This window comes from Paroedura picta, chromosome 4 (genome assembly GCF_049243985.1).
Source record: "Paroedura picta isolate Pp20150507F chromosome 4, Ppicta_v3.0, whole genome shotgun sequence".
NCBI classification, from domain to species: domain Eukaryota; kingdom Metazoa; phylum Chordata; class Lepidosauria; order Squamata; family Gekkonidae; genus Paroedura; species Paroedura picta.
Window position 1 is genome coordinate 36,731,580 of NC_135372.1, and position 23,364 is coordinate 36,754,943.

A 23,364-nucleotide genomic window follows, 5' to 3' on the forward strand; every position below is an offset into this window, starting at 1 on the left:
CATTCCATTGCATGTGAATTCAACAAGGCCACCGCTGACCAGACAGATGAGCAGAAAACCACTCTGTCCTCCTGACTCCCCCCCCTGAGGTTAGTTAATTTTCCAATATGAATTAAAAAAATTAAATCCCCCCCCCCAACTGAAATAATCCCTTCAGGGCTCTTTAGTAACGCTAGTATTACTAATAACCCTTGTTGAGAATGGCTGAGAAATTTTTAAACAGAGGCGGGATAGTAATCTGATAGAGAGGCTGATTCTGTGAGGGTTCAAGGGGGTAGCAGGTTAGCGTGGATGAGCGATCGGGTTGTGAGTGTCCTGCATAGTGCAGGGGGTTGGACTAGATGACCCAGGAGGGTCACTCTATTATTCTATGATTCTATGAATGACTGCCTCAGAGAGAAAGCTATGGGACAAGGATATTAAGGTTCTCCAGAGAGGCTCAGGAAAACATACATGTATTAGATGAAGAATACCCCAATTTTGCCACAAAATTCCAAAATAATATCAGGAAAAACATAAATCCAAAGACAAGAAACTCTGTGACATTTAACTGTATTTCCTCCAGATGTCCCATCGGGAGGGAGGTTAACAGACCACTTACTTGAGAAACCTCAGGTGAGATTTTGGGACTATCCCCATGTTTCCAAAATCTAGGTAAAACACTTCCACTTCCTGGTCACTGAGGACACAATGGATGATACTTCGATACCACCACTTGTCGTGTAAGTTCCTTACGCAGCAAAGATGGCCAGGCTTAATTGAGGCTTCAGGTATCACATAACGGTCAGCTACATTTTTACTGGCATAGCATCGTCTGAAAGATACAAAATATACAGATCACTAAAAGACTAACGTCCAAGAGTTTGGAGCCACTGAGGAATTTTCAGGGCAGGGGAAAATAATTAGATTTTTTCAGACCAACTACTTCCACCACCATGAGACTATACAGGTGTTAAGCAGGCCAATTCATATCCCTCTACTGCCCACCTCCAAAGAAAATAGCTGCCAACGTTCTGAAGGCAATAAGCATGCTCAGACTTCAAGCAATGGGGGTAGGACTACACGCCACCTTGGTGTAGTGGTTAAGAGCTTCTAATCTGGAGACCCAGGTTTGATCCCCCACTTCTCCACATGAAACCAGCTGGGTGACCTTGGGCTAGTCACAGTCCTGTTAGAGCTGCTCTCACAGAGCAATTTCTCTCAGAGCCCTCTAAGCATCACCCATCTCACAGAGTGTCTGCTATGGGGAAGGGAAGGAAAGGTGATTGTAAGCCTCTTTGAGCCCTTTGGGCAGTGAAAAGTGGGGTATAAATACCAACCCCTTTTCTTCATAATTCACTAACTAACATTCTCTTACAGAACTAGGAGGGAAAAAATCATTTAAGTATGCAAAATCCTTGATTTTTTAGGGGATGAGCATTTATTGTTTATGACAGAAACCTTACGGTTGAGGGGCACAAGCTGGTGACTACACAATATCACAGAACATCAGGAAAAAAGATTTGGCGATCTAGCAGGGGAGTGCAACTATACCCTTGACCAAAGAACAGTACACTCCTTCTAGCTAGGTAGGTCGTCCTCTTCCACCAAGTGTGCAGCTTCAAGACAGATGCAAGAGAGAGCAGTGATGGAAGTAGGGGACACCTTAGCCAGCCAGATCAGACAAATCAACCCTGATGATCAATGTCACAACCAGATTCCCCTCACATTTGATTTGTTAGTCCATTCCCCTAAATCTCCATCTCCAAATGTATCTAACAGTACTTCTCCCTTCCCTCCCTTGCACTGAATTTCAACAATCTATGCATTTGGGAACATGCTCATGCAATTTCTTTATTTCCCATACTCTCCTTGGGTTAATCCAAAATCACACGCTAAGTGTGACCAGAAGACAGATGAAAATGCTTTTGAATGGGTGCTCCCCTGTTGACACAAAAGCAGTGTCTCCTGAGTTTTCCTGAAGCACCAAGGAGGCATGAAAGCTAGGGCAGGTTATTGGTGGGAAAAGGCTATCTGATAGCAATTTCCAAAGAAAGAGGAAGGATTGTTCCCTCAGTGACTGAGGCATTTCCAAGCACAAGGGCATAACACAGTCTGTGAATGGCTAGTGTGGGTGTATGGTCATGATGTGCCTAGCCAGGTAAGGAAAGCCGTTGCTGAAGACTCTTTGAAATTTAGCCCCCACATTCAAAAACTAGGTGGATATCAGGAAACACACAGCTTGTACACAATTGTGCTTCTAGGGTCTACACTGGAGATGATTGTTCTGTGGCATGCCTTTCCGCAGGATGCACAAACATCCCACCATTTGCCTCCTTTCTGAGGCAGGCTGATATTTTTAATTGGAACAGACTTTTAAGAGGAGAGCCTTCAATTTTTCAAAATTTAATTGAGTTGGAAGAGTGTCCTGCTGCTATTTGCCATCTGGATTTTCCAACAATCTTTTTTCCCCTTTCTTCTTACAGTTTTAGTCTCATACTGAAAACCGTCTTGGAGGTCAATATTGAGAGACAACAGACAAATACGCAAAAGAAAATAACGAGAGACTTCAGAGAACCAGCGTAGCGTATCGGTTAAGAGCGGCGGATTCTAATCTAGAGAACCAGGCTCGATGTCTGACTCCTCCACATGCCACCAGCTGGGCGACCTTGGGCTAGTCACAGTTATCTCAGGGCTGTTCTCGCAGAGCTGTTCTCTCAGGCCCACCTACTTCACATAGTCTCTTTGAAGGGAGAGGAAGGAAAAGGGGGTTTTAAGTCATTTGGGGACTCCTTCAGGTGGTGAAAAGCAGGGTATAAAAAAACAGCTCATATAGATTCACTCTTGCCAGTTGTTGTTGTTAGGTGCGAAGTCGTGTCCGACCCATCGCGACCCCATGGACAATGATCCTCCAGGCCTTCCTGTCCTCTACCATTCCCCAGAGTCCATTTAAGCGACCCCATGGACAATGATCCTCCAGGCCTTCCTGTCCTCTACCATTCCCCAGAGTCCATTTAAGCGACCCCATGGACAATGATCCTCCAGGCCTTCCTGTCCTCTACCATTCCCTGGAGTCCATTTAAGTTCGCACCGACTGCTTCAGTGATGCAAACTTTAATGGACTCCAGGGAACTTGCCAGTTACTACGTGACAAAGAGATGTTTGCATCTGGGTTTCAATCGTATGCATACTTGCACAAAATCAAGGCAGTCCCAGCAGGTTCCCCTTCCCCAGAAATCCTACCCAATTCACATCCCGAGAACACTCTCACCTCATTTCAATCATCATGTCTTCCAGTTTCTCGGAAGTTTCTGGACCGTAAAATTGGACATAGAACTGAGAAGGAGAGATCACATATTCTACAGACAACCCGACCAAAGTAGAGCTCTCCAGCTGAGGGAGGCAATGGAGGCGCCTGTCCTGAACAGCATCCGGCGGGATTTCTTCTTGCATTATCTCTTGCATTATATGAGGCTCTTCCAGACCCAGGTGCTACAATCAAGAGAGGGTTTCACACTCAGTCAAGCTGTTCGGCAGAAGGCCCCTCGGGTTTATTGCCAAGACACAAGACAAGAGAAGCCTTAGCAGTCTGAAATAGTTGCCCAGCCCTCCAAGACTCCATGCAGAAAAGCTGCCAGCCAATATATAGAAATCTGCTTATTTCCCACTAATATTTGGGTGCTCCCCACCTGAAAACTGGGAATTTAATGGGAATGTTATTGTGTTAAAAAGGTAAAGGTAAAGGTATCCCCTGTGCAAGCACCGAGTCATGTCTGACCCTTGGGGTGACGCCCTCCAGCATTTTCATGGCAGACTCAATACGGGGTGGTTTGCCAGTGCCTTCCCCAGTCATTACCATTTACCCCCCAACAAGCTGGGTACTCATTTTACCGACCTCGGAAGGATGGAAGGCTGAGTCAACCTTGAGCCGGGGTTTTATTTTGTAAACCACCATGAGCCAGCTTGCCAAGAGTAAATAAATAAAATAAATAAAATCACAGTATGCAACTGCTCAAACCCCCAGACCTGTTCATTAGACCACATGTTATACAATCAAAAAAGAAGGGGAAATGTTTCATTCTCTAATGTCTAGCCCAGGTTCAGGAAAGCGGGTGAATACAATACCTGGGACCCCGTTATGATTGCCATACTTCACTGTTAAAATGATTTATGAATATAAGAAATAAACAAATATTGTGAATTTTGGAACTTATCCTACTGGAATCTTATTAATATATATGGCTTTGGCATTTCCTTGGATTGGGTGAGGATTATTGGAAGAATCAATGGTTCAGTCCTTTAGTATTCCAAAGGTACTTGCAGGCTCAAAAAGGTTGGAGACCCCCGGCCTAAATTCAAGGTAATACCATCAACCCAAAAGCTGTCAACGGAACAGAAAACCCAGGCCAAGGGGTATGTAACTAGCCTCCTGCTATGAAATGATTCTACTGGTCAGTTTTGATATTACTGCAATGTCACCCTACCGGTTTCGCAATCTTCGTTACGACATTAAGCTTAGCTTCTACATTCTTCATGTCCTTTGGAGGGCAATCCCAGCAGGGCAGCTCATAGTTATCAGAAGCTTCCTCAGGAGCTAACAAACCAGGCAGGGAGTTCTGATTTGTCTCGTCATCTGTAGGAGCAACACCCACACAAGAAGTAAATGCATGCACAGCACTAGGTATTATAAACCAAACACGCTAATTCCCAACAACATTAAGGAAAATGGCATCCAAGAACATATACTGGAGAGTGTTTGAGAAGACTGCTGCCATGCATGTAGACAGATTAACAGTAAGGTCCTGTAGGCAATTAAATGCATCTTGTCCAAGATGTGCCAGGGGCAGGTGGGAGAGGAGAAAAATATTGACAGAAGTGGTCTATAGCTTCAAAACAAACCAGTAGATGCAACAGAATTACCCTTAGTGGAATGGCAAATATGAACGTGTATGTAAGAAATGCAGTCTTCTGATGAACCATGAAAATTGTAAACATTCAGATACTCTGAATGTAAACCTGCATTACCAGCATTACCAGCATTACCAGCAGGAACATGTGAGGATTTGGATTCTGTGGCTCTTTCTGTTCCTGTTAGCAGCAATTCTCCTTGAGTGAAATTTTCATCTGTTCCCCTTTGCCTTGTAGTCTCCCTATGCTGTCTCTAGGGCCTATTCTGCACACAATAGATAATGCACTTTCAATGCACTTCAGAAGGAGAATTTCCTGTTCCGCACAGGGAAATACAGCTGCTAAAGCACATTGAAAGTGCATTAAAGTGCCTTTGGGCTGATCCTGCGTTGAGCAGGGGGTTGGACTAGATCGCATGTATGGCCCCTTCCAACTCTATGATTCTATGATTATCCTATGTGTACGGAATGGACCCTGGTGTCTACTGCTCACTAGAAACAAGGTTTTAAGATGGACTGCATGCCGGATTATGGAACAGGAGAGAAACAGTCCTGGCATACCCTTCATGTTTGGTTCAACCCATCCTCATCTTCTTGAAAGAACTTACCATCCAGTGTCTTCTTACTGTCTGCTAGGCAATGTGAATTGATGTCATAGATGCGCCAATCTTGTCCCCCTTCTTTGCACTCAATGTGGAGAACATCACTGAGGGCACCGACAAACTCCATCAGGGTCAAGAAACCCAACTCTCTCAGTGGCAACATTTCTTTAAAATGAGCCTAGTGGGAAAACAAAAACTAAACACACCAAAGCACTTTTTTTTTTGAGGGGGGTGGGTGATCTGCAGACATTCTCACACCTGTCCCATCTTGCAGACACTATACCTAAGACCCTGGATAATGAATTTCTGCAATGATTTGGCTCATATGCAAGCAACAGTTACTGTTCACCCCAAATGGGGGGGGATTATAGAAAGTGATGCATTTCTCATTGAAGACCTGTATAAAAAGTGTTCTGTGAAGATCTGAAAGGATTTTCAACTCCCATCCACAGAAGATAGCCTACAAAAGTTCAGGACAAAGTTCTGGCTAAGTTGAGACCAGTTCACATGGTCATAAGAGTTATGGTCTATGCAAAAGAACTGGAAGGGGTTCATCTGGGACTGCCCATGTGGGTGGCACCTGGTGACAGGGACTCACATCATCTCTGCACTTCAGGGCCCCCATCAAAGTTATCGCTATGGCATATGTGAAGCGGAATACCAAAGTACGACAAAAATAAACTGGAATTTAGCATCACCTAAAAGACTATTTTATTTCAGCATAAACTACTGTGAACTAGAGTCCATTTACTTGGCTCTAATCCACAGGAGGTTATGCTGGAATAACATTTTGTGGTTCTGAAGGTGCCTCTAGACTCCAACCGGCAAACGGGTTTCTCTCCAAGAGGAGGCAGCCACCTAAAGCGAACAGCACAAAACCTCTGGCAAGCTCAAATCAGGTTCTAAATGACATTAGCATACACTATTATTTGGCAGAGTGAACAACTGCCTGCCTCCCAGCTGTTTATTTTATTTTTCATAGGGCGCATGTAATGTAGGTAGGAGATCTGAGGATTATCTGGCAGCCAAGCAAGTGACATTTGGAGGTAGCTTGCCATTGCCTGCCCCTGTGTCATCGTCCCTAGTGTTCCTTGGAACTACCACGCAAATCCCTGGAGCTCTCCCATCCAAATATTAGCCAGAACAGCTCTGCTTAGCTTCTGAAACCTGACAGGATCAGGCTTGCTTGAGCTATCCAGGTCACGGCTGTCTCCCTGCAGAGCCACAATCTCCATTTCAATATTTTTGATTATTTATTTATTGGATTTATATCCCGCTACTCCCAGCAAGCCGTCTCATGGCGGGTTACAGATAAAACCCCACATAAAACATTGGTAATAAACCCATTAAAAATACCCCCCGGCAGCAACAACTCCAAGCCCTATAACCCCTGCAGCTGCGTTCTGGTGTCCAAGGGGGATCCCCAGATTGCTGGCTGTCCACCAACAGCAATGAACGGCTAGGTGGAGATCTCTTTCTAAGGGGGGCCCATCAGATCTTCCATGGCCCAGCCTCAACCGTAAACCTGGCTGAAGAGCTCCGTTTTACAGGCCCTGCAGAACGTCAGAAACTCCCACAGGGCCCTCAGCTCTTCCAGGAACTCATTCCACCAGGTGGGGGCCAGGACCGAAAAGGCTCTGGCTCTGGATGAGGCAAAGCAAACTTATAAACACAAGCAGCCTTGGAAATAACTGCAAGCAAGTTTTGGCAATTCCCATTCACTAGGGGAGGAAAACTTACTTCAAATTCACTAGGTAACCTGTAAACGAGCAAGCCTTCTGGGTGCAGAGCTGCAATCTGAACAGAAAGTCCATCATTAGTTTCTATTTAAACTAGGCAAAGCAGTGTGTATACATCCATTTTTCAGTTGTCCAAACAGAAGATCAAAGATGCTGTGTATAAACTGAATACTGGTATAACTACTTAATGTTTACCAAATGCACCACCACCATCTAAATCAAATATCTGTAACTGAAAAATATCCAGCTACAAGATGATGTAGCTAAACGACATCCTTGCCTCTTCAAAGTTTCCCAAATAGAGTGCAAGGGGTCAAACAGAGGAACGACACAGTTGAATTTCAAGTTAACTGGCTGTTGTGGGTTTTTTGGGCTGTGGGGACACAGTCTGGTAGTTTTAGCCCCTGATGTTTCCCCAGTAACTGTGACTGGCATTTTTAGAGGTAGGATACGGAAAGATGGGAATCTCTCTGTGCCAAATTATGGTGTGTGTGAGCAGTTGCTGGCCATTTTATTTACTTTGGGGGGTCAGGGACACACATCACATTCCTGTTTTATATGGGAGTTTTCTACTGGAACTAGAAATTCAGACACAGGAAAACACTTCTTTGTTCCAGTCCACCCTTGAGAGAAGCCCAGATGAGACAGCAATGTGACGTGTTACAACCACCCACCCCTGAAAAGTAAATAAAATGCCCAGCAATTGTTCACACACTCCATATTTGGCATGGAAAGAGTTCCATCTTGCCATGTCCTACCTCTAAAGATGCCAGCCAGGCTTTCTGGCAAAAACTCAGGAACTAAAAGTACCAGGACCACGGCTACAACAGCCAGTTGATTCCACCCGTGAAAGCCTTCGACAATTCACTGAATTTAAAATCACTCAAGCATTTCCCTCCTCAGTCTCTTCAGCTCATTCTGGCAAGGAAGCCGTTTAAGATGCCTGGTCATGCTAATTCTATATGAGACTTGTAAATAAAGGTCGCCTGGAGGAGATAAAGACTGGCGACAGAAAAACACAACCCGTCGAATACCTTCGAGTAGGGCCAACCCAATAAAACTGTGCATGCTTCCAAATTGCCGGAACTCCCCATCAGGCCAGATGTTGCCCAAACAAAATTGAGAAGAGGGAAAGGCAGACTTTTCCAAAAGACTGTGAAGGCTTAAGGAGATGGCAGGTTACAGTGGATGAGCGGCAGGGTTGTGAGTGTCCTGCATAGTGCAGGTGGTTGACTAGATGACCCAGGAGGTCCCTTCCAACTCTATCATTCTATGATTCTAAGAATTTATTTCCCGCCCTGTCCAATTCGTTAAGGCCTTCAAGGTACCAAAAAACTACCATGATAAGGAAGTATGAACACACAGGCTAATAAATATTTGAGGGGTAAAGACATGTCCCTCAAATGTTCATCCACTGTTCGCAGAGAGGGGTGGTTTATAAATCCAATAGTAAAGTTAAAGTAAAGGTAAAGGTATCCCCTGTGCAAGCACCGAGTCATGTCTGACCCTTGGGGTGACGCCCTCTAGCGTTTTCATGGCAGACTCAATACGGGGTGGTTTGCCAGTGCCTTCCCCAGTCATTACCGTTTACCCCCCAGCAAGCTGGGTACTCATTTTACCGACCTCGGAAGGATGGAAGGCTGAGTCAACCTTGAGCCGGCTGCTGGGATTGAACTCCCAACCTCATGGGCAAAGCTTTCAGGCGGCTGCCTTACCACTCTGCGCCACAAGAGGCTCTATAGTAAAGTTACAATCAATTAAAAAAATAAAGCATTAATGCTGTGCTTCAATCGTGAGCCACAAGACTTACAGTTTTGATTTTTTCCTTGAGTTCTGAGCTAACAGTTCCGCCAAGTCCTCTCTGGGCAAGAACCGTTTTCATCTGTTTCTGCAGCTTGAGGACAAAATTGCAAATTCATTTTTTTTATTATTTTTGTATTTTTATCAGTGTTATTTTGTCAGGCATTTGCAGGGCATCATGTCAGAAAACCAGGTAAAAATTCTCTAAATACACCACAAATATGTCATGAACCCCGGTTCCTGACCCATGTTTCACAGGTAATCTCCCGGGTACTCCCGGGCTGTTGGCCCCCTCACTCCACTAGTGCCCATAAACTCATAAATCCCTTTGCTGGCTTTCCGCCTCCCTTTGCATACCAAAGCGTCCCCCCCACTAGCTTGCCCTTATCACTTCCTGACCTTGCCAGGCTCTGCGAAGTCTCAACATTTGCAACTTTTACATCAAAGAGTGTTCCCGACTGCTCCCTTGAGAACTGTTGCATTTTCCTGCCTTGTGAATCCCTCTAACCCATCCCCTAGTACAAAATCCCCAAGGGGGAAATGGATCCTTTGTCTCTGCCAAAGAGTTTGCTCGTCGAACTATTCCTGTTGATGCCTGCTTGTTATAGTCTACTTAATAAATATTCCTTTTGGATTTCACTAAACTTGTGGTCTCATGGAAGTAATTATTCCAGTGACTTTACAGAGATGTCCTCTGCCTGGTTCATGACAAAATATAAACAAGATCTCATTGACAGAGAACTCTGAAATCCACCCAATCTGTATTCGTTTTGCAAAATTCTACATCTCAACTATGCTGTGAAACTGTTTATGTAATATTTAACACGGGAAGCTTCAGAGCACAGTCAAACAGGCTTGTAATAAAAGCATTTCATATACATTAAATTAAAGTATAAGCACTAGTAGCACAAACCAAAGTGCCCAGCCAAATGCTTCCCGAAACTGACAAGCACGACATTAGACTGGCGATCACCAATCTGTGGGCTGTGGACCACATGTGGTCCTTCGACTAATTGGAGGTGGGCCGCGAAGGACACCTTCTCCCCCCCCCCCCCCCGGCTCTTTACAACACACTTCGGGTGACATTGTCTCCCATCACTCCCAGATGGGACTATCTCGTTGCAGAGAAACAAGCTCAGGGTTCCCATTGATTTGTCATTGTCATGAGTTAAAATTTCCATGAAAATAAAATGTTCCTTATGTTCATTGTGGTGGCGTGTCTGTATCTTATTTTGAAGGGATGTTTAAACATTACGATAGCGATCAGAGAGCGTTAGGGCAGTGGTTGAGTAGAGGAGTAAACTACCCCCCCCCCCACACCGGGCCTCAGTAAAATTGTCAAGCGTTGAGTGGTCCCCGGTGATAAAAAGGTTGGGGATCACTGCATTAGAGGAACAACCTTCCCCCTTCTGTCCCCAGAATTATTATTAAAAGGTGCAATTCCCCTGTACATGGGAGTTCAATTTTAGTGGCACTGCTAAACCATATTAACCGACTTACATTCCATGAAAGTGTCTAATCACTCTCCTACCCAACACTTGGCCAACACATCACGTCAATGAAATCTGTAACTATTATTAAACTGAACAGTTTTATTAAACTGAACAGGCATTCACGATTGGAGTCAAGTGGCTGTCGGGGGTATTGCAGCCTGTATGTCTATGGTCTGGTTGCTTTAGCCTCTGACATTTGACCAGTAACTGTGGTTGGCATCTTCAGAGGTAGAACATGGCAAGATGAGACTTTCCCCATGCCAAAGCGTGGAGATTTGGCACACAAGCCTGGAAAACCCACAACAGCCAGTATTATTAATCTACTTGATTATAGGAGTAACCACATCTAATTACAACAGATTCCAACATCTCCTACAGCAGGGGTAGTCAACCTGTGGTCCTCCAGATGTTCATGGACTACAATTCCCATGAGCTCCTGCCAGGGTTTGCTGGCTGGGGATCATGGGAATTGGAGTCCATTAACATCTGGAGGACCACAGGTTGACTACCCCTGTCCTACAGCAAAAAAAAAGAAAGGAAAAAAACCCTACAATCTTAAAGGGTGGATACCCTTGTAATGTGCACCATATACAACTGCAGATTTTCCCAGCATTACCCTATGATACATTTCAATACAATCCAACCTCTCAGGTGGGCTTCACCTAGCTCCAAAGCAAACCAGCATAAACAGAGTCAACTCTATGATCAGAAGTGCACCTCCGTGGACTCTTCCCACAGTCCTGTAGGACAGTATTTGATTTGGCCCATCCTTAGCACTAACAGAACTGGGTAGGAGCGGAAACAGTTCCTCGCTTTGGCAAAAGGATCACAACAAAACTTGATAGCTTCCTCTGGTTAAACTTTCATGGAAGTCACACAGCAGGAGGTGGACTGAAGGGTGTGTGTCCGAGACAGTGCCCAAGGACGATTCCAGAGGGTTAGTCAGATCAGTCTACTGCAGCAAACTCCAATGGCATTGTAAACACTGAAGGATGATTTTTCATGAGTGTTCTTCAGGTGTTCAAGGACACACAAGTTCTTTAGACATATCCCTACAACAGCCTTTTTCAACCTTTTAACCATTGAGAAACACCTGAAAACATTCTTCGGGCTTAGAGAAACCCTAGAAGTGGCATGATTGGTCAGAATATAGTTGGGAAGCATAGCTGTGTACATGCCCACTTGGGGGCCCTACCCCTCCAAGCCCATCATTGACCATGGGGGGGGGGGGCAGAACTGACATGACCATATATGGTCATATGACCCGATAAATGTTTAACAAACTTTTTAATATATATTTTTAAATTAATTAATTCCCACCAATTTGGGAAACCCTTCCAGGTCTGTCAAGAAACCCCAGGGTTTCATGAAACCCTGGTTAAGAAACCTGCCCAACAAGAACGTTCACTGAAGTTGGTCAGAAATCCAGAACTCAGCTCAGTAACAATTCACTGGATCACTCTCTCTAACCCTACCTCCCCCATTATCTGAAATCTGATATGTAGCACTGGCCTATCTTGCAGAACTATTGTAACAATTATTGAAATAAGAAAGCATTTTATATTAAGAGAAAACACTATAGAAAAAAATCAGAGAAGCAGTAGTGGCTCATCTACCCATTAATTCAAGACAGAAAGCTAGATGCTCCTGGATACTTTTATTGGAAACCACCACAAGTCTCTGAGAGAGGTGGTATACAAGTTTAAATATAAATAAACAAACAAACAAACAGTTTCAGTCTTGGAAACCACTTTCCCATGCATTGTAGTAAGATGACCAATCCCAAAAGAAAGTGTTTCTAACCATTCCCACACAACTCTCTAAAGAAAGCTCCTCTACTCCAGCGACTTCTAGAACACAAGACCGACTTACCTGCTTCATCTTACCACACTTCACCACTGGGGTTTCCTCTGGTTTCAGCTTCTCTACTGAAGTATTAGAACGCCGGCTTGGAGTCTGGGCTTGGTTCTGTGTCGGAAGGTTGGGCGCTGGAGAACATGTATCCGCTGTAGGAGCTGATCTAATAGGTGACAGGCCTGGCTGGCTGGGTGGTGGAGAACGTGTAACCACTGTAGGAGCTGGCCCAGTAGGTGGCTGGGCCTGCTTTACATTGTTAGGCTGAATCACCACTTTGGCTTAAATACAAAGAAAGAAACAAATTTGAGTCAGATCCTGGCACCATTTCCTATTTCTCCTTAAAACAACCACATCAAAGAGCTCACACATATCTCTAAGTGTACTCTCCCCAGCAGACTTTGCATTTAAATCTAAAAATTCAGATTTTTTGATCAGCTAGGAAACTGTGGATACTTTAGCTGTACTGAGTGTTCCAATAAAATTGTGCCCGGAGGGGAATCAGCTGATTGCTACTTTCCATAGTCTGCTGAAGGACCACCTGCTCCCATATCAAAGTGTCGGATGAGAGTCATCACCAGAGATCCTGCCCCAAATGCTCTCGCTGTAAGGAATCCATGGCCATTAAGGGCAGGACTGCCTCTTATGGTGGCACTTTGGTTTTAGACCTCCCCTCCCCTTGGTTAAGTGTGTGGGATTTGTTTGGGCACTCCCTATCATTTAGAATTGCTCTGTTCTTAAGATATTCACCTGCTGTGATCTTAACGTTTAGACTGAAGTTGCAGTCATGTTATTTTACTGTTTGAACTTGCTGCTGGAACCTTCTGCATAGCATCACCACTTTACTTAAGTCCAGTGGCACCTCCAAGACTCAAACTTTGTTCTGAAGCTTTAGACCAGGGGTGGCCAAACTGTGGCTCTCCAGGGGTCCATGGACTACAATTCCCATGACCCCCTCCCAGCATGTGTTGACAGGGGCTTATGGGAATTGTGGTCCATGGACATCTGGAAAGCCACAGCATGGCCACCCCTGCTTTAGCATGGCCATATCTGAATCTACAACTCTGCTTCGTATCACTACTCTGCTTAGTATCGCTGTTGGTACTTCTGCATAGTACTGTTTCTCTCCTATACTACTGGCAGCCATGATTTCAGACTTTTGTTTCATTTTATTGCAGCCATGATTTAAAACAGATTATTTATATCTTCACACAGGAAATTAACCATAATGGTTTAGGCAGATCTCCTCACAAGCCTCTCAGCTAGCAATAATTTACACAAGCAGTGGTACAACACATTTGTAATTTGTTTTTTTAACATGTTTTAATGTATACCATGTGTTTTTATCCTTTTCATGTGATCTCACTGCTGTTACAGATTGAATGTTGTACAGTGCTCCGACATGGCTAGTTCAAGAGGCAGTATACAAATAAAAAATTATTATTATTATTATTATTGTTATTGTCATTATTGAATTTATTACCTGCTGCTCCCCAGAGGCTCACGACGGGCTACAATCCTGTTAAAAACCCAGTAAAATCCCCTTAACAAATAAAAACAGATTACTACATAAAGCCATAAGACTCAGAGGTAAATACGTCCCCATTAATAATACCCTAATTATCTAAAGGGTGGGGGGAGGAAGAGGGAGCAGATCGAATTCACTACCGCCGCTTCTATAGGAGTATAAATAACTAAGTAAACAAACCGTAACAAGGTGATATTAACAAAAGTGACATTCACTTCCTTTCAATTCCACCGTTGGCACTCTCTTGCCTGACAACAGAGACCACCTGGTTTCTCTGTCCATTGCCCAACTACAGGAATGGAACCGCTCCCTTCTCCAACTGTGTAAGCCTCTGAGAGGCAGAAACTTTTCTAGTTAGAAAAACTGTGGTAACCCACTCTGGGCCCATGGGATATTTTATATAAAATTCTCGCATAGCTCCTGTCCCCCTTTCCACGTGCTTGTCTGAAGACCTCCACACAATTGCAATTCACCATCAGCAGTGGCAGATCATTCCCTGCATTTGTGGTATCCTTGCACGTCCACCCCCTGGGGATCTGAACCCCCTGTTTGAAAACCTCAGGGTTAAGCTAGTAAGTCAGAGCAACAACAACATCTAAGGCAAAATATTCTATTGGGTGGGCCAAGTGAGTGAAGCAAACAAGGTGTTATCTGAACCACTTCTCCCCTGAGCAAATATGACTTACACTGAGGCAGCTTTTCTGGTTCTTTCTTGAGCGAGGGGCTCTTTTTCAAGGTCAACAAGGAACCTGCTCTTGTCTGCACAACTGTGATGATATCGGAGGCTGCATTCAGCACCTCAGACATGGAGAAGAATCCGTAATGCATAAACTCAAAGTTCCGCCCAAAGTGATGAGCAAAGGCTTTGTTGAAATCGGACAGCAGGACGGGGGAAGACCTCAACAGTTCCTTCAGCTGACTCTTTACAACAGCTGGTAGGGTTGGGGGGACGTGGCCACGCCGAGGTAAGCTGCGAGGCATCTGGGTCTTCCAAAGCCGGTCAGGGCAAGATGCATGTCCGAGAGAGTTTTTGAGCCTCAGTCTGGGAAGCCGTGATTTAGAGCTGTCCTTCTGTCTGGACACCAAGCTTGCAATCCCCACAGTGGACTCATCTGCAATAGCTGAAAGCAGGAGGGAAAGGTCAACGGGGTATGAAGGCACACGATTAGGAGACTGCTTTGCAGACTTTCAACCCCCGATTTCCTTCTGCCACTGTCATAATGGAGTCGTGCTGCACCAAGAACTAAAAATCATTACGCTAAACCCAACTTGCATTCTAAAAGTTTGATATATTCCCTTATGAGAGGCCGATTAAAGTTTATAAAGGGGAGCTCCCACACTTCTGATGCTGTTCCAACATTCGTATCAGCTATTTCGGTCAATCCTTCCCACCCTTTGCAACTGGGAACACTCAAATCCCCATCCTATTCCACATGCAGAAGCACGGCAGGAGCACTTGTGGCTCTCAGGTAGCTGCCATGCAACACGTTTCAACTAAAGCACATATCAAATCCTATTATCAGAGTGTGTGCACCAAGCCCCAACTTCTGCAAATGAAATATCTCAATTCTGGTACTCTCTGTAAGGTGAGAACAAAGCCCATCACAGCTGCCCAAAATTATATCAAAATATCCTCTTTGCTGCAGATTCTATCTTCCCAATTCTAAATAAATTGTTTACATTAAAATACTGTGTTTAGGGAACAAGAGCTGCAGCAGCAGTGCAAAAACTTCTTTGTGAGTTTTCTGGTCAGGCAGACAATTTTAGAGCAGTATCAAACCAAAAGAAGAACCGACCGACCCCAAATCCAAACAGGCACACACTAGTAATGCCTTGTGCCAAATTATGAGTCATAATTATAACTATCTACACTCAATTTTAGAGCCTCTTGTGGCGGGGTGGTAAGGCAGCAGAAATGCAGTCTGAAGCTGTCTGCCCATGAGATTGGGAGTTCAATCCCAGCAGCCGGCTCAAGATCGACTCAGCCTTCCATCCTTCCAAGGTCGGTAAAATGAGTACCCAGCTTGTTGCTGGGGGGTAAACGGTAATGACTGGGGAAGGCACTGGCAAACCACCCCGTATTGAGTCTGCCATGAAACGCTAGAGGGCGTCACCCCAAGGGTCAGACATGACCCGGTGCTTGCACAGGGGATACCTTTACCTTTACACTCAATTTTATGAACCAGCACATACATCTATGTACTAGCAGTGCATCTGTCAAATATCAACTCAAAATTTATGGACATTCCTAGGCCAGTCCTCTCACTGTTCACTGGCCAATCTTGAACCCACCTTTGAGGACAATGTTGCCATCTCTACCATGGCCCATATTAACAACATCAGGCATGTCCGCCACCAGTTCCATCGTAGATTGGTAACCCAGAGCACGAAACGGAAGTTGTTCGCCTATCATGGACCTGTATTCTTTTTCTAACTCGCCAGGCGTGAGGCCGCTTTTGCTTGCTATCAGCAATGACCTCACTTCTTTCTTCAGCGAGCTCAACAACCGCTCTTGATCCGACATGTTTACACTAAGAGAGAAAAACAGAAAAGACACACTGGTTTTTGGTGAAAACAGGGTCTACCACAACCCAAGAAGAATGCTACCTTAAGAGCGAACTGGGGGAACACAGGACAGAACCTGAAGTGTACCATAGAATCATAGAGTTGGAAGGGATCTCCAAGGTCATCTAGTCCAACCCCTTGAGGAATGCAGGAAATTCACAACTACCATTACTGCTTGCAGCATGAAATGATCTCACATTCAGTGCAACAGGCCCCTGAAGAGGGAGATGGTATGAAGTTGCAGGAGAATGCTTCCCAACCATATTCTGCATGATAGCATCACCTCTGGGGTTTCTCAAAGCCTGGAGAATATTTCAGGGGTTTCTCAATGATAAAAAAGTTGAGAAAGGCTGCCTTAACCAGACATTCCCTTGAATTGTTCTTTATTTTTTCACTCTGTTCTACGATCCCTGACCAAATCATTTATTTTATATTATTACTAGGAATATTTGATGTTAGATTCAAATGTCATCCTATCTCATAATTCTGCTTATTGATTAACTGATGTTATATTTTACTCACTGGCATCTCTATCATACTTGTGTTGTTGTTATTGTTACTGTTATTAATATTAATATTTGCTACCCATCCTTGCTCTACAGACTCAGGGCAGGCTACACCAAACAACATATGATAGAGATGTATAATATATAAAAATATAGTCTACAATAAAGAATTAAAATCTCAATGGCCAAAACAGCTGCGCCTTTCGGTGCCTATTTCTAATCTTTCAGCAGCAGAAAGGGGAGGGGGAGAGAGATTTTATCTGCCCTAAGTGGAGTGAATGGGGCTTCCACAGGGAGGGCAATTTTGTCCACTGATGCTTATTGGGCCTCAACCACAGGCCTGGTGGAATGATAGCACCCTTGAGTCCCAAGCGAGGAAATCAAACCACAAATGAAAACAATACTTTTTTGAATGACTCTATCATTATTCGGGATTTCCGGAAATATGTTCTTCTTTGTGCTTGTACTTCCCTATACACAGTTTTAGGAGCATGTCAAAGATATTCCGTTTTAGACCTTTTTAAAGACAGGCTTTAAGCGTTGGTTTCTCGACAAAACTGTTCCCCTTTTATTGCCTGCATTCAATTCACTCTACAGTTTCCCTCACATCGCTCTTCTTCAGCACTTTAATTCTACAAACTGGGCTAAAGTTGTAGGTTGTAAGTACGAAAGGCTGAGAGCTGAGCTGACATAAGGTAATTTCTATTTTTGTAAACCACCTTGAGGGACATTTTCCTTACAAAAGCGGGCACTGACAAACTCAAAAAATTAAACATTCGACAATTTCAGCATAAAAGGTGACTCTGCATAGGAACCCCTGGAATGCCTACATGATGCCTACAATAATGTGCAATGAAACAATAATTGTTTGGATTTCACTACATCTGGTTCTGCGCTTTCAATAGGGAAACAGCCTGTAAATCTTTCACATAAACACAATTACTAAATATATATTCAACAGCTCACATGTATTTTTAAAGTTAATTCCTTCATAAGAATTTCGTATAAAAAGGTCACCCAGTTGTTATCACTGCCCCCTCTCAACAGCCAGGGCAACTAAGGCAGAATTTTGAAATCAGTTTAATTAAGATCATCCCCCACCCACTGCACCACTGAATGCCAGCTCACTCATACAGAATGGTGCCCTGTAACAACACCATTTCCCCGCTAAAAAGCAAACTCTCTTCTCCAGCCATCAGTATGTAGAGACTAGACCTCTAAGAGCGCACACTATGTATTAGAACAGGAATTCCCAACCAGGATTCTGTGGAACCCCAGATGTTCTGCGGCAACTCCCCAGGAGTTCTGCAGTCTTTCCCGGAATTTTGGGTAACTGATGACCTCACTAGAGTCCACTCCTGTTTCTCTAGTCTAGGCAGATTGCAAGAATTTAGCAGCCTGCCTTCCTCATCCCACTCTTCCTGTGGAAAGGCCTGGCCTGCCTGCACACCCCCATCTCTCCAATCTCAGGCAGTCCCATCACCTTCCCCATATGCAGAACTGGCATCATACTGGAGGGCAGAAAGGCCTGGTGGATGCTGCTTCTGTCTCCGCCATGGGTGTAAGAGCAGCGGCAGCTTTGAGTGGCTACTGAGAACAGGCCTGGCTCCAGGTGCTTTCCCCAGCTGAAGAGCCCAGTAAGAGGAGTCTTCTGAAAGAGAATGTGAGGTCATTGTTTCAGGCATGCAAGGGATGGAAAAGGTGGGCTATTGTCCCACAGGGATTTCTGAATGCCTTTCCCCTTGGAAACATGGGGAAAGACTTCCCTTTCCCCTTAGAAAACATGGAGCCTCGTTCTCTTTCCCTTCAGCACAAGGATGAGGAGAGTCAGAAATAGCTCCCCCAAGGGAGTTTGTGTAGCATTTATGCAGGATCAAGATCCGTGGACTCAGTGGGACTTGATGTGCTATCCAGTAAATGTATACCTTTCTAAATTAATTGGCTGAATCAACCTTGAGCCGGCTGCTGAGACTGAACTCCCAGCCTCATGGGCAGAGCTTTCAGACTGCATGTCTGCTGCCTCAGGGGATACCTTTACCTTTACCTAAATTAATTGGTGGGACTGTTTACAATTGTGCTAGTAGTTTCAAGCACACCTGTTCAAAGATTGGGCTTATTTACAGATAGTTTGTATTTCTCTAAATTAACCATAGTTTCTGCTGTTTTTTATACTTTTAAGTTATTAATAGTTCTACTTTGGAAAAAAGGTAGCATTTACTTGTTGTTTTAAACGCTGTTTTATGTTTGGGTTCTAATGCTCTCACTTTTAGATGATTTTGTTTTGAATGTTAGAACATGTTAAAATGTTATTATTTGTTTTAAAAATTCTATGATGCAAATTTCTCTGAGGAACTGAGAAGTGATGTCACTTCCAGGGGATGAAGCAGGGAGCCATGGCCAGCTGACATCACTTCGGGCCTGGTTCCAGGATTCTTTGAAGCCTGAAAAATATTTCAGGGGCTCCTCCACAGTGAAAAGGTTGAAAAAGGCAGGGTTAGAGCGTTGAACTAAGACCTGGAAGACTGAGGTCTAGATTCCCTTTCTACCACAGAAACTCACTGTATGACCTTGGGTCAATCACTCTTCCCCTATTTTATTTCACAAGATTACTGTGGCAAGAATAAAATGAAGAATTCCATCGGATTAAGATAGGTGGCCATGTGGGCCTGTCTGCAGCAAAAAAGAGCAAGAGCCCAGTAGGACAGAGACACAATTTGTGGCAGGGTATGCACTTTTGTGAGTAATTGCTCACGTAAGTATCTGAAAAAGTGAGAAGTGACTCTCAAGAATTACACCATAAGGCTATTTGGGCTCCCACTGAAGAAAAAGTGAGGGGGGATAAAAAGGGGTGTTCACATGAGAAAATAAAAGGGGGTGTTTAAGTGTATTCTTTTGATACAGAGAAATAACATTAAATCCATGTGGTTCTCTCCTTCCTCATTTTACCCTCCTAACCCCCCCCCTCCCCAGGTGAGGCTGTAAACATGCCTATCCCAAAGTCCCCCTATAAATTCCATGGCTGCATGGAGACTTTAACACAGATCTTTCCGAGACAGCCACCTCGCTCTCTAGGTCAGGCTGAAGCCCGCTTCTTCCATGCTAACATCACATCCAACACAACACAGGTGTAAAGCAAAGGAGAGGAGCAGGTTGCGTGTCACCTGAAGCTGGACTGAAAAGAGGGGTTCAAGTGGGTAGCTCGGTTGGTCTGAAGCCGCAGAACAAATTCAGAGCCCAGTGGCACCTTTCAGACCAACCAAGTCGAATAAATGTTATTTGGTCTGAAAGATGCCACTGGACTCTAAATTTGTTGAGGAGAGGGGTGACAGGCAGAGACCTCCCTACTAGCATGCCAGGCAAAACCCCAGCCTTAACCCTAAAACGCTAATTATTTAGGCGAGCCCGCATGCACCCTGGTACAGAACCCCCCCCCCCCCGACACCACCTCAAAAAGGACTGGGACGAGCCAAGGAGTAGAATTAAACGGCCCCGCTCCCTCCTAGATCCACGCAGCTCTCTCTGTACTCCTGTTGCATGGGGGGAAATTATTTCGCGTCCTCTATCCTTTTTCGTGGTCCTGCTCCCCTTCCCCCTCTCTCTTCCCCCCCCCCCAATTCCCAACACTCTCCCATCGGCCCCGCCCCACCAATCCCTCCCCTCCCCAATCCCTCCCCTCCCCCCATTTTGAAAGGCCAAACGGCCAACGTCGCAACCCCCTCAAAGCAGCACCTCTTCCGCGCCTCCCCTTTCCCCCTCGAACTTCTCAGCCGTCGGCCAAATGCTGCTCAGGGCGCACGCGCAGAGCCTCCGGGCGCCCACCCGGCCACGCGCGCTGGCGTCTCTCGGCCGTCGGGGAAGACCGAAGGAAGCTGGGCGCCGCTTCCGCCCGCAGTTGGGGCCCCGGCGTCGAGAAAGAGCCGGAAACGCGTTGGGGTCTTTTGCCTTGAGGGGGAATCCCGCTCTACCCCCCCCCCCCCCGCAGGTGGAATGGCAGCAGCTGGGCGGTAGTTCTGAAAAAATCGTCCTCAAGCAGATTGCACGAATTACACAGGGCTGCAAATTAGAGTCCAGTGGCCAGCCGTGTGGGTCTGAAGTAGGCGCTTTCCCCAACGCAGTTTGAGTCTAGAGGCATCTTTAAGGCCAACAAAGTTTTATTCGAGGCGCGAGCGTTTGTGTGCATGCACTCTTCCTCAGCCAATGGAACAACAATCTTAAAGAATAGAGATATAAGGGGAAAGTAAGTTAGTAAACAGCGTCCCAGCAAATATGCAGCATGATGACGAAGATTGGCTAGTTCCTTGCTAAAATAACAAAACCTGTCCTTCGGGTTCCATTGTCCTTCATTGAAAAATGTTAAGAGAGTGATTAATAGCAGATGGGACTAGCAACAAGTCTCTTTTAATTACTTCTTTCCAGTACTGGGAAAGTGTCATTAATCACTAACCTTAACATTTTTATATCCCCTATGCTTCTGGGAACAACAAGTGAACCCAAAGGACAGATTTTGTTATTCTGGCAAGGAACTAGCCAATCTTTGTCTTCATGCTGCATATTTGTTGGGACACTGTTTACTAATTTATTACTAATTTACTTATTATATCTGCACTCTGACGATTCCTATTCCATTGTCAGAGGAAGAGTGCATGCACATGAAAGCTCATGCCTTGAATAAATCCTTGTTGGTCTTAAGGGTACCATTGGATTCAAATTGTGTTGTACAGGGATCCATTTAAGCCCGGCATGTTAGCCTCAAAGCTCCTGTTTATCTTGCTGGTGGCAACAGATTAACAGGCCTAATCCCTCTTGCCTGGGAATCTTGAGCAATGGAGAAGCAAAAAGCAGAGCAATGAAGGATTCAGCAAACTGCAATGCCAAGCAGCCTTTCCATATAAAGCGATTGAACTCTTGGTGGTGCTCTGTGAGGGAGTGTGTAATAAATAAAAAAGCATCCACTGTTGATCATGTATAAGCGGATGCAGGTCTTTCTAATTTGCCATGTCCTCCTTCCCTCCAAAGCTGTTTAAGGTTTTAAACTAGCTCAGTGGTCAGACCAGACTTAAATGGGGATCATTGAGGATTTAAAAAGCAGCTCTTTTAACGATGTTTTCCAAGACAGTAATCAATTAAAAAATAGCCCTACTTGATAGAAAAATCATTTATTTATTTATTTATCATACTTCTATACCGTCCTCCCCGGAGGCTCAGGGCGGTTTACATTATAACGGAGAACCATACATAAAACAGTCTGTAGAACATGTACATCGATAACCAACAATTGCAACCAAACACAACACAGTATAACAGTAAACAATCGTAGTACAAACAAGTCCAGGGCTTGTTGATGGGATTCTGAGGGGGGTGGCTTATTGATTGAATTCTGAGGGGAGGGGAGTGGGGGCCCTTGGTCGTTGTTTATTACGTTGATTAAAAAAACTAGTTATCTGTTCTACCAGAAAGAATGATGCAGGATATACCATTACCAGGGAATTAGGAACACCACGGCCCTTCTTCAGGCTGTTTTATTACATCTACACCCCCACCTCTAGGGAGTTCTGCTCAGGGGATAGAAAAAATTTTTGGCAGCCAATCCTTGTGGTTGCAGAGCATCTTAGAGCCCCTAGGTACAATGGGTTTTATATGGGGATTTTTATAGGGGGGTTATATTGTAAGCCGCCACAAGTCTTCGGAAAGCAGCAGGATATAAACTTAATAAATAATAATAATACATCTGCCATACATTAAAGTAAACCCATCAATCAAGAAGAACTTGCAATATTCTGTTGTTCTCTAACAGAAATAGCAAATACAGCAACTTACATAAAAGAGTAAGTAGAAATAGAGACAATAATAACATACTAGGGATGAAGCAGTGAAGAAATAGCTTCCAGATAAAGAGACAGTTTGGTGTAATTAAGAGCGGTGGCTTCTAATCTGGCGAGCCAGGTTTGATTCCCTACACCTCTGCATGGAGCCAGCTGGGTGACCTTGGGCTAATCACAGCCCTGACAGTGCTGGTCTCACATAGTAGGAGTATCAGGGCTCTCTCAGCCTCACCTACCTCACAGGGGGTCTATTGTGGGGAGAGGAAGGGAAGTCGATCATAAGCTGCTTGGCATAAAACTGCAAAGCATAAAACGAAAATTTCAGACAGTTCCAGATGTAAAATCTGTCGTAAAAATTTTTCATTTAAAATTGCCAGTAAAAACTTTGCTACTTTTATACATTTAGTATCATTTTAATCCAGTGTTTCTCATTAACACAAATGAATTTCAATTTCTTCAGATAATTAGCTAACCAGTGAGAGAAAATGGATGAGAGAAAATGGGGTAGAGAAAAGTGGCATAGAAGCACCAACTCTGCTAAACTAAGTAGAAGAATTAACAATCTAGAA

The 23,364-nt window shown here is 44.5% G+C and overlaps 1 protein-coding gene across 7 annotated transcripts in view; it reads right to left on the minus strand.

Moving 5' to 3' along the window:
• TDRD5 (tudor domain containing 5) overlaps positions 1-23,364 on the minus strand; it is a 65,496-nt gene that overhangs the window by 22,346 nt on the left and 19,786 nt on the right. For 3 of the 7 annotated variants that reach the window (XM_077332445.1, XM_077332442.1, XM_077332447.1), the window contains exons 3-11: positions 16,195-16,433; positions 14,589-15,023; positions 12,393-12,655; positions 9,038-9,121; positions 7,229-7,285; positions 5,495-5,666; positions 4,464-4,612; positions 3,251-3,471; positions 602-814 (exon numbers count right to left, since the gene is read on the minus strand). In XM_077332445.1, coding sequence (XP_077188560.1) covers positions 602-814; positions 3,251-3,471; positions 4,464-4,612; positions 5,495-5,666; positions 7,229-7,285; positions 9,038-9,121; positions 12,393-12,655; positions 14,589-15,023; positions 16,195-16,433 — 1,833 coding nt within the window. Of the gene's footprint in view, positions 1-601; positions 815-3,250; positions 3,472-4,463; positions 4,613-5,494; positions 5,667-7,228; positions 7,286-9,037; positions 9,122-12,392; positions 12,656-14,588; positions 15,024-16,194; positions 16,434-17,939; positions 18,075-18,101; positions 18,174-18,456; positions 18,571-20,702; positions 20,843-23,364 lie in introns of those variants that run through there. The other 4 variants (XM_077332446.1, XM_077332449.1, XM_077332443.1 and 1 more) reach the window with 4 other exon arrangements.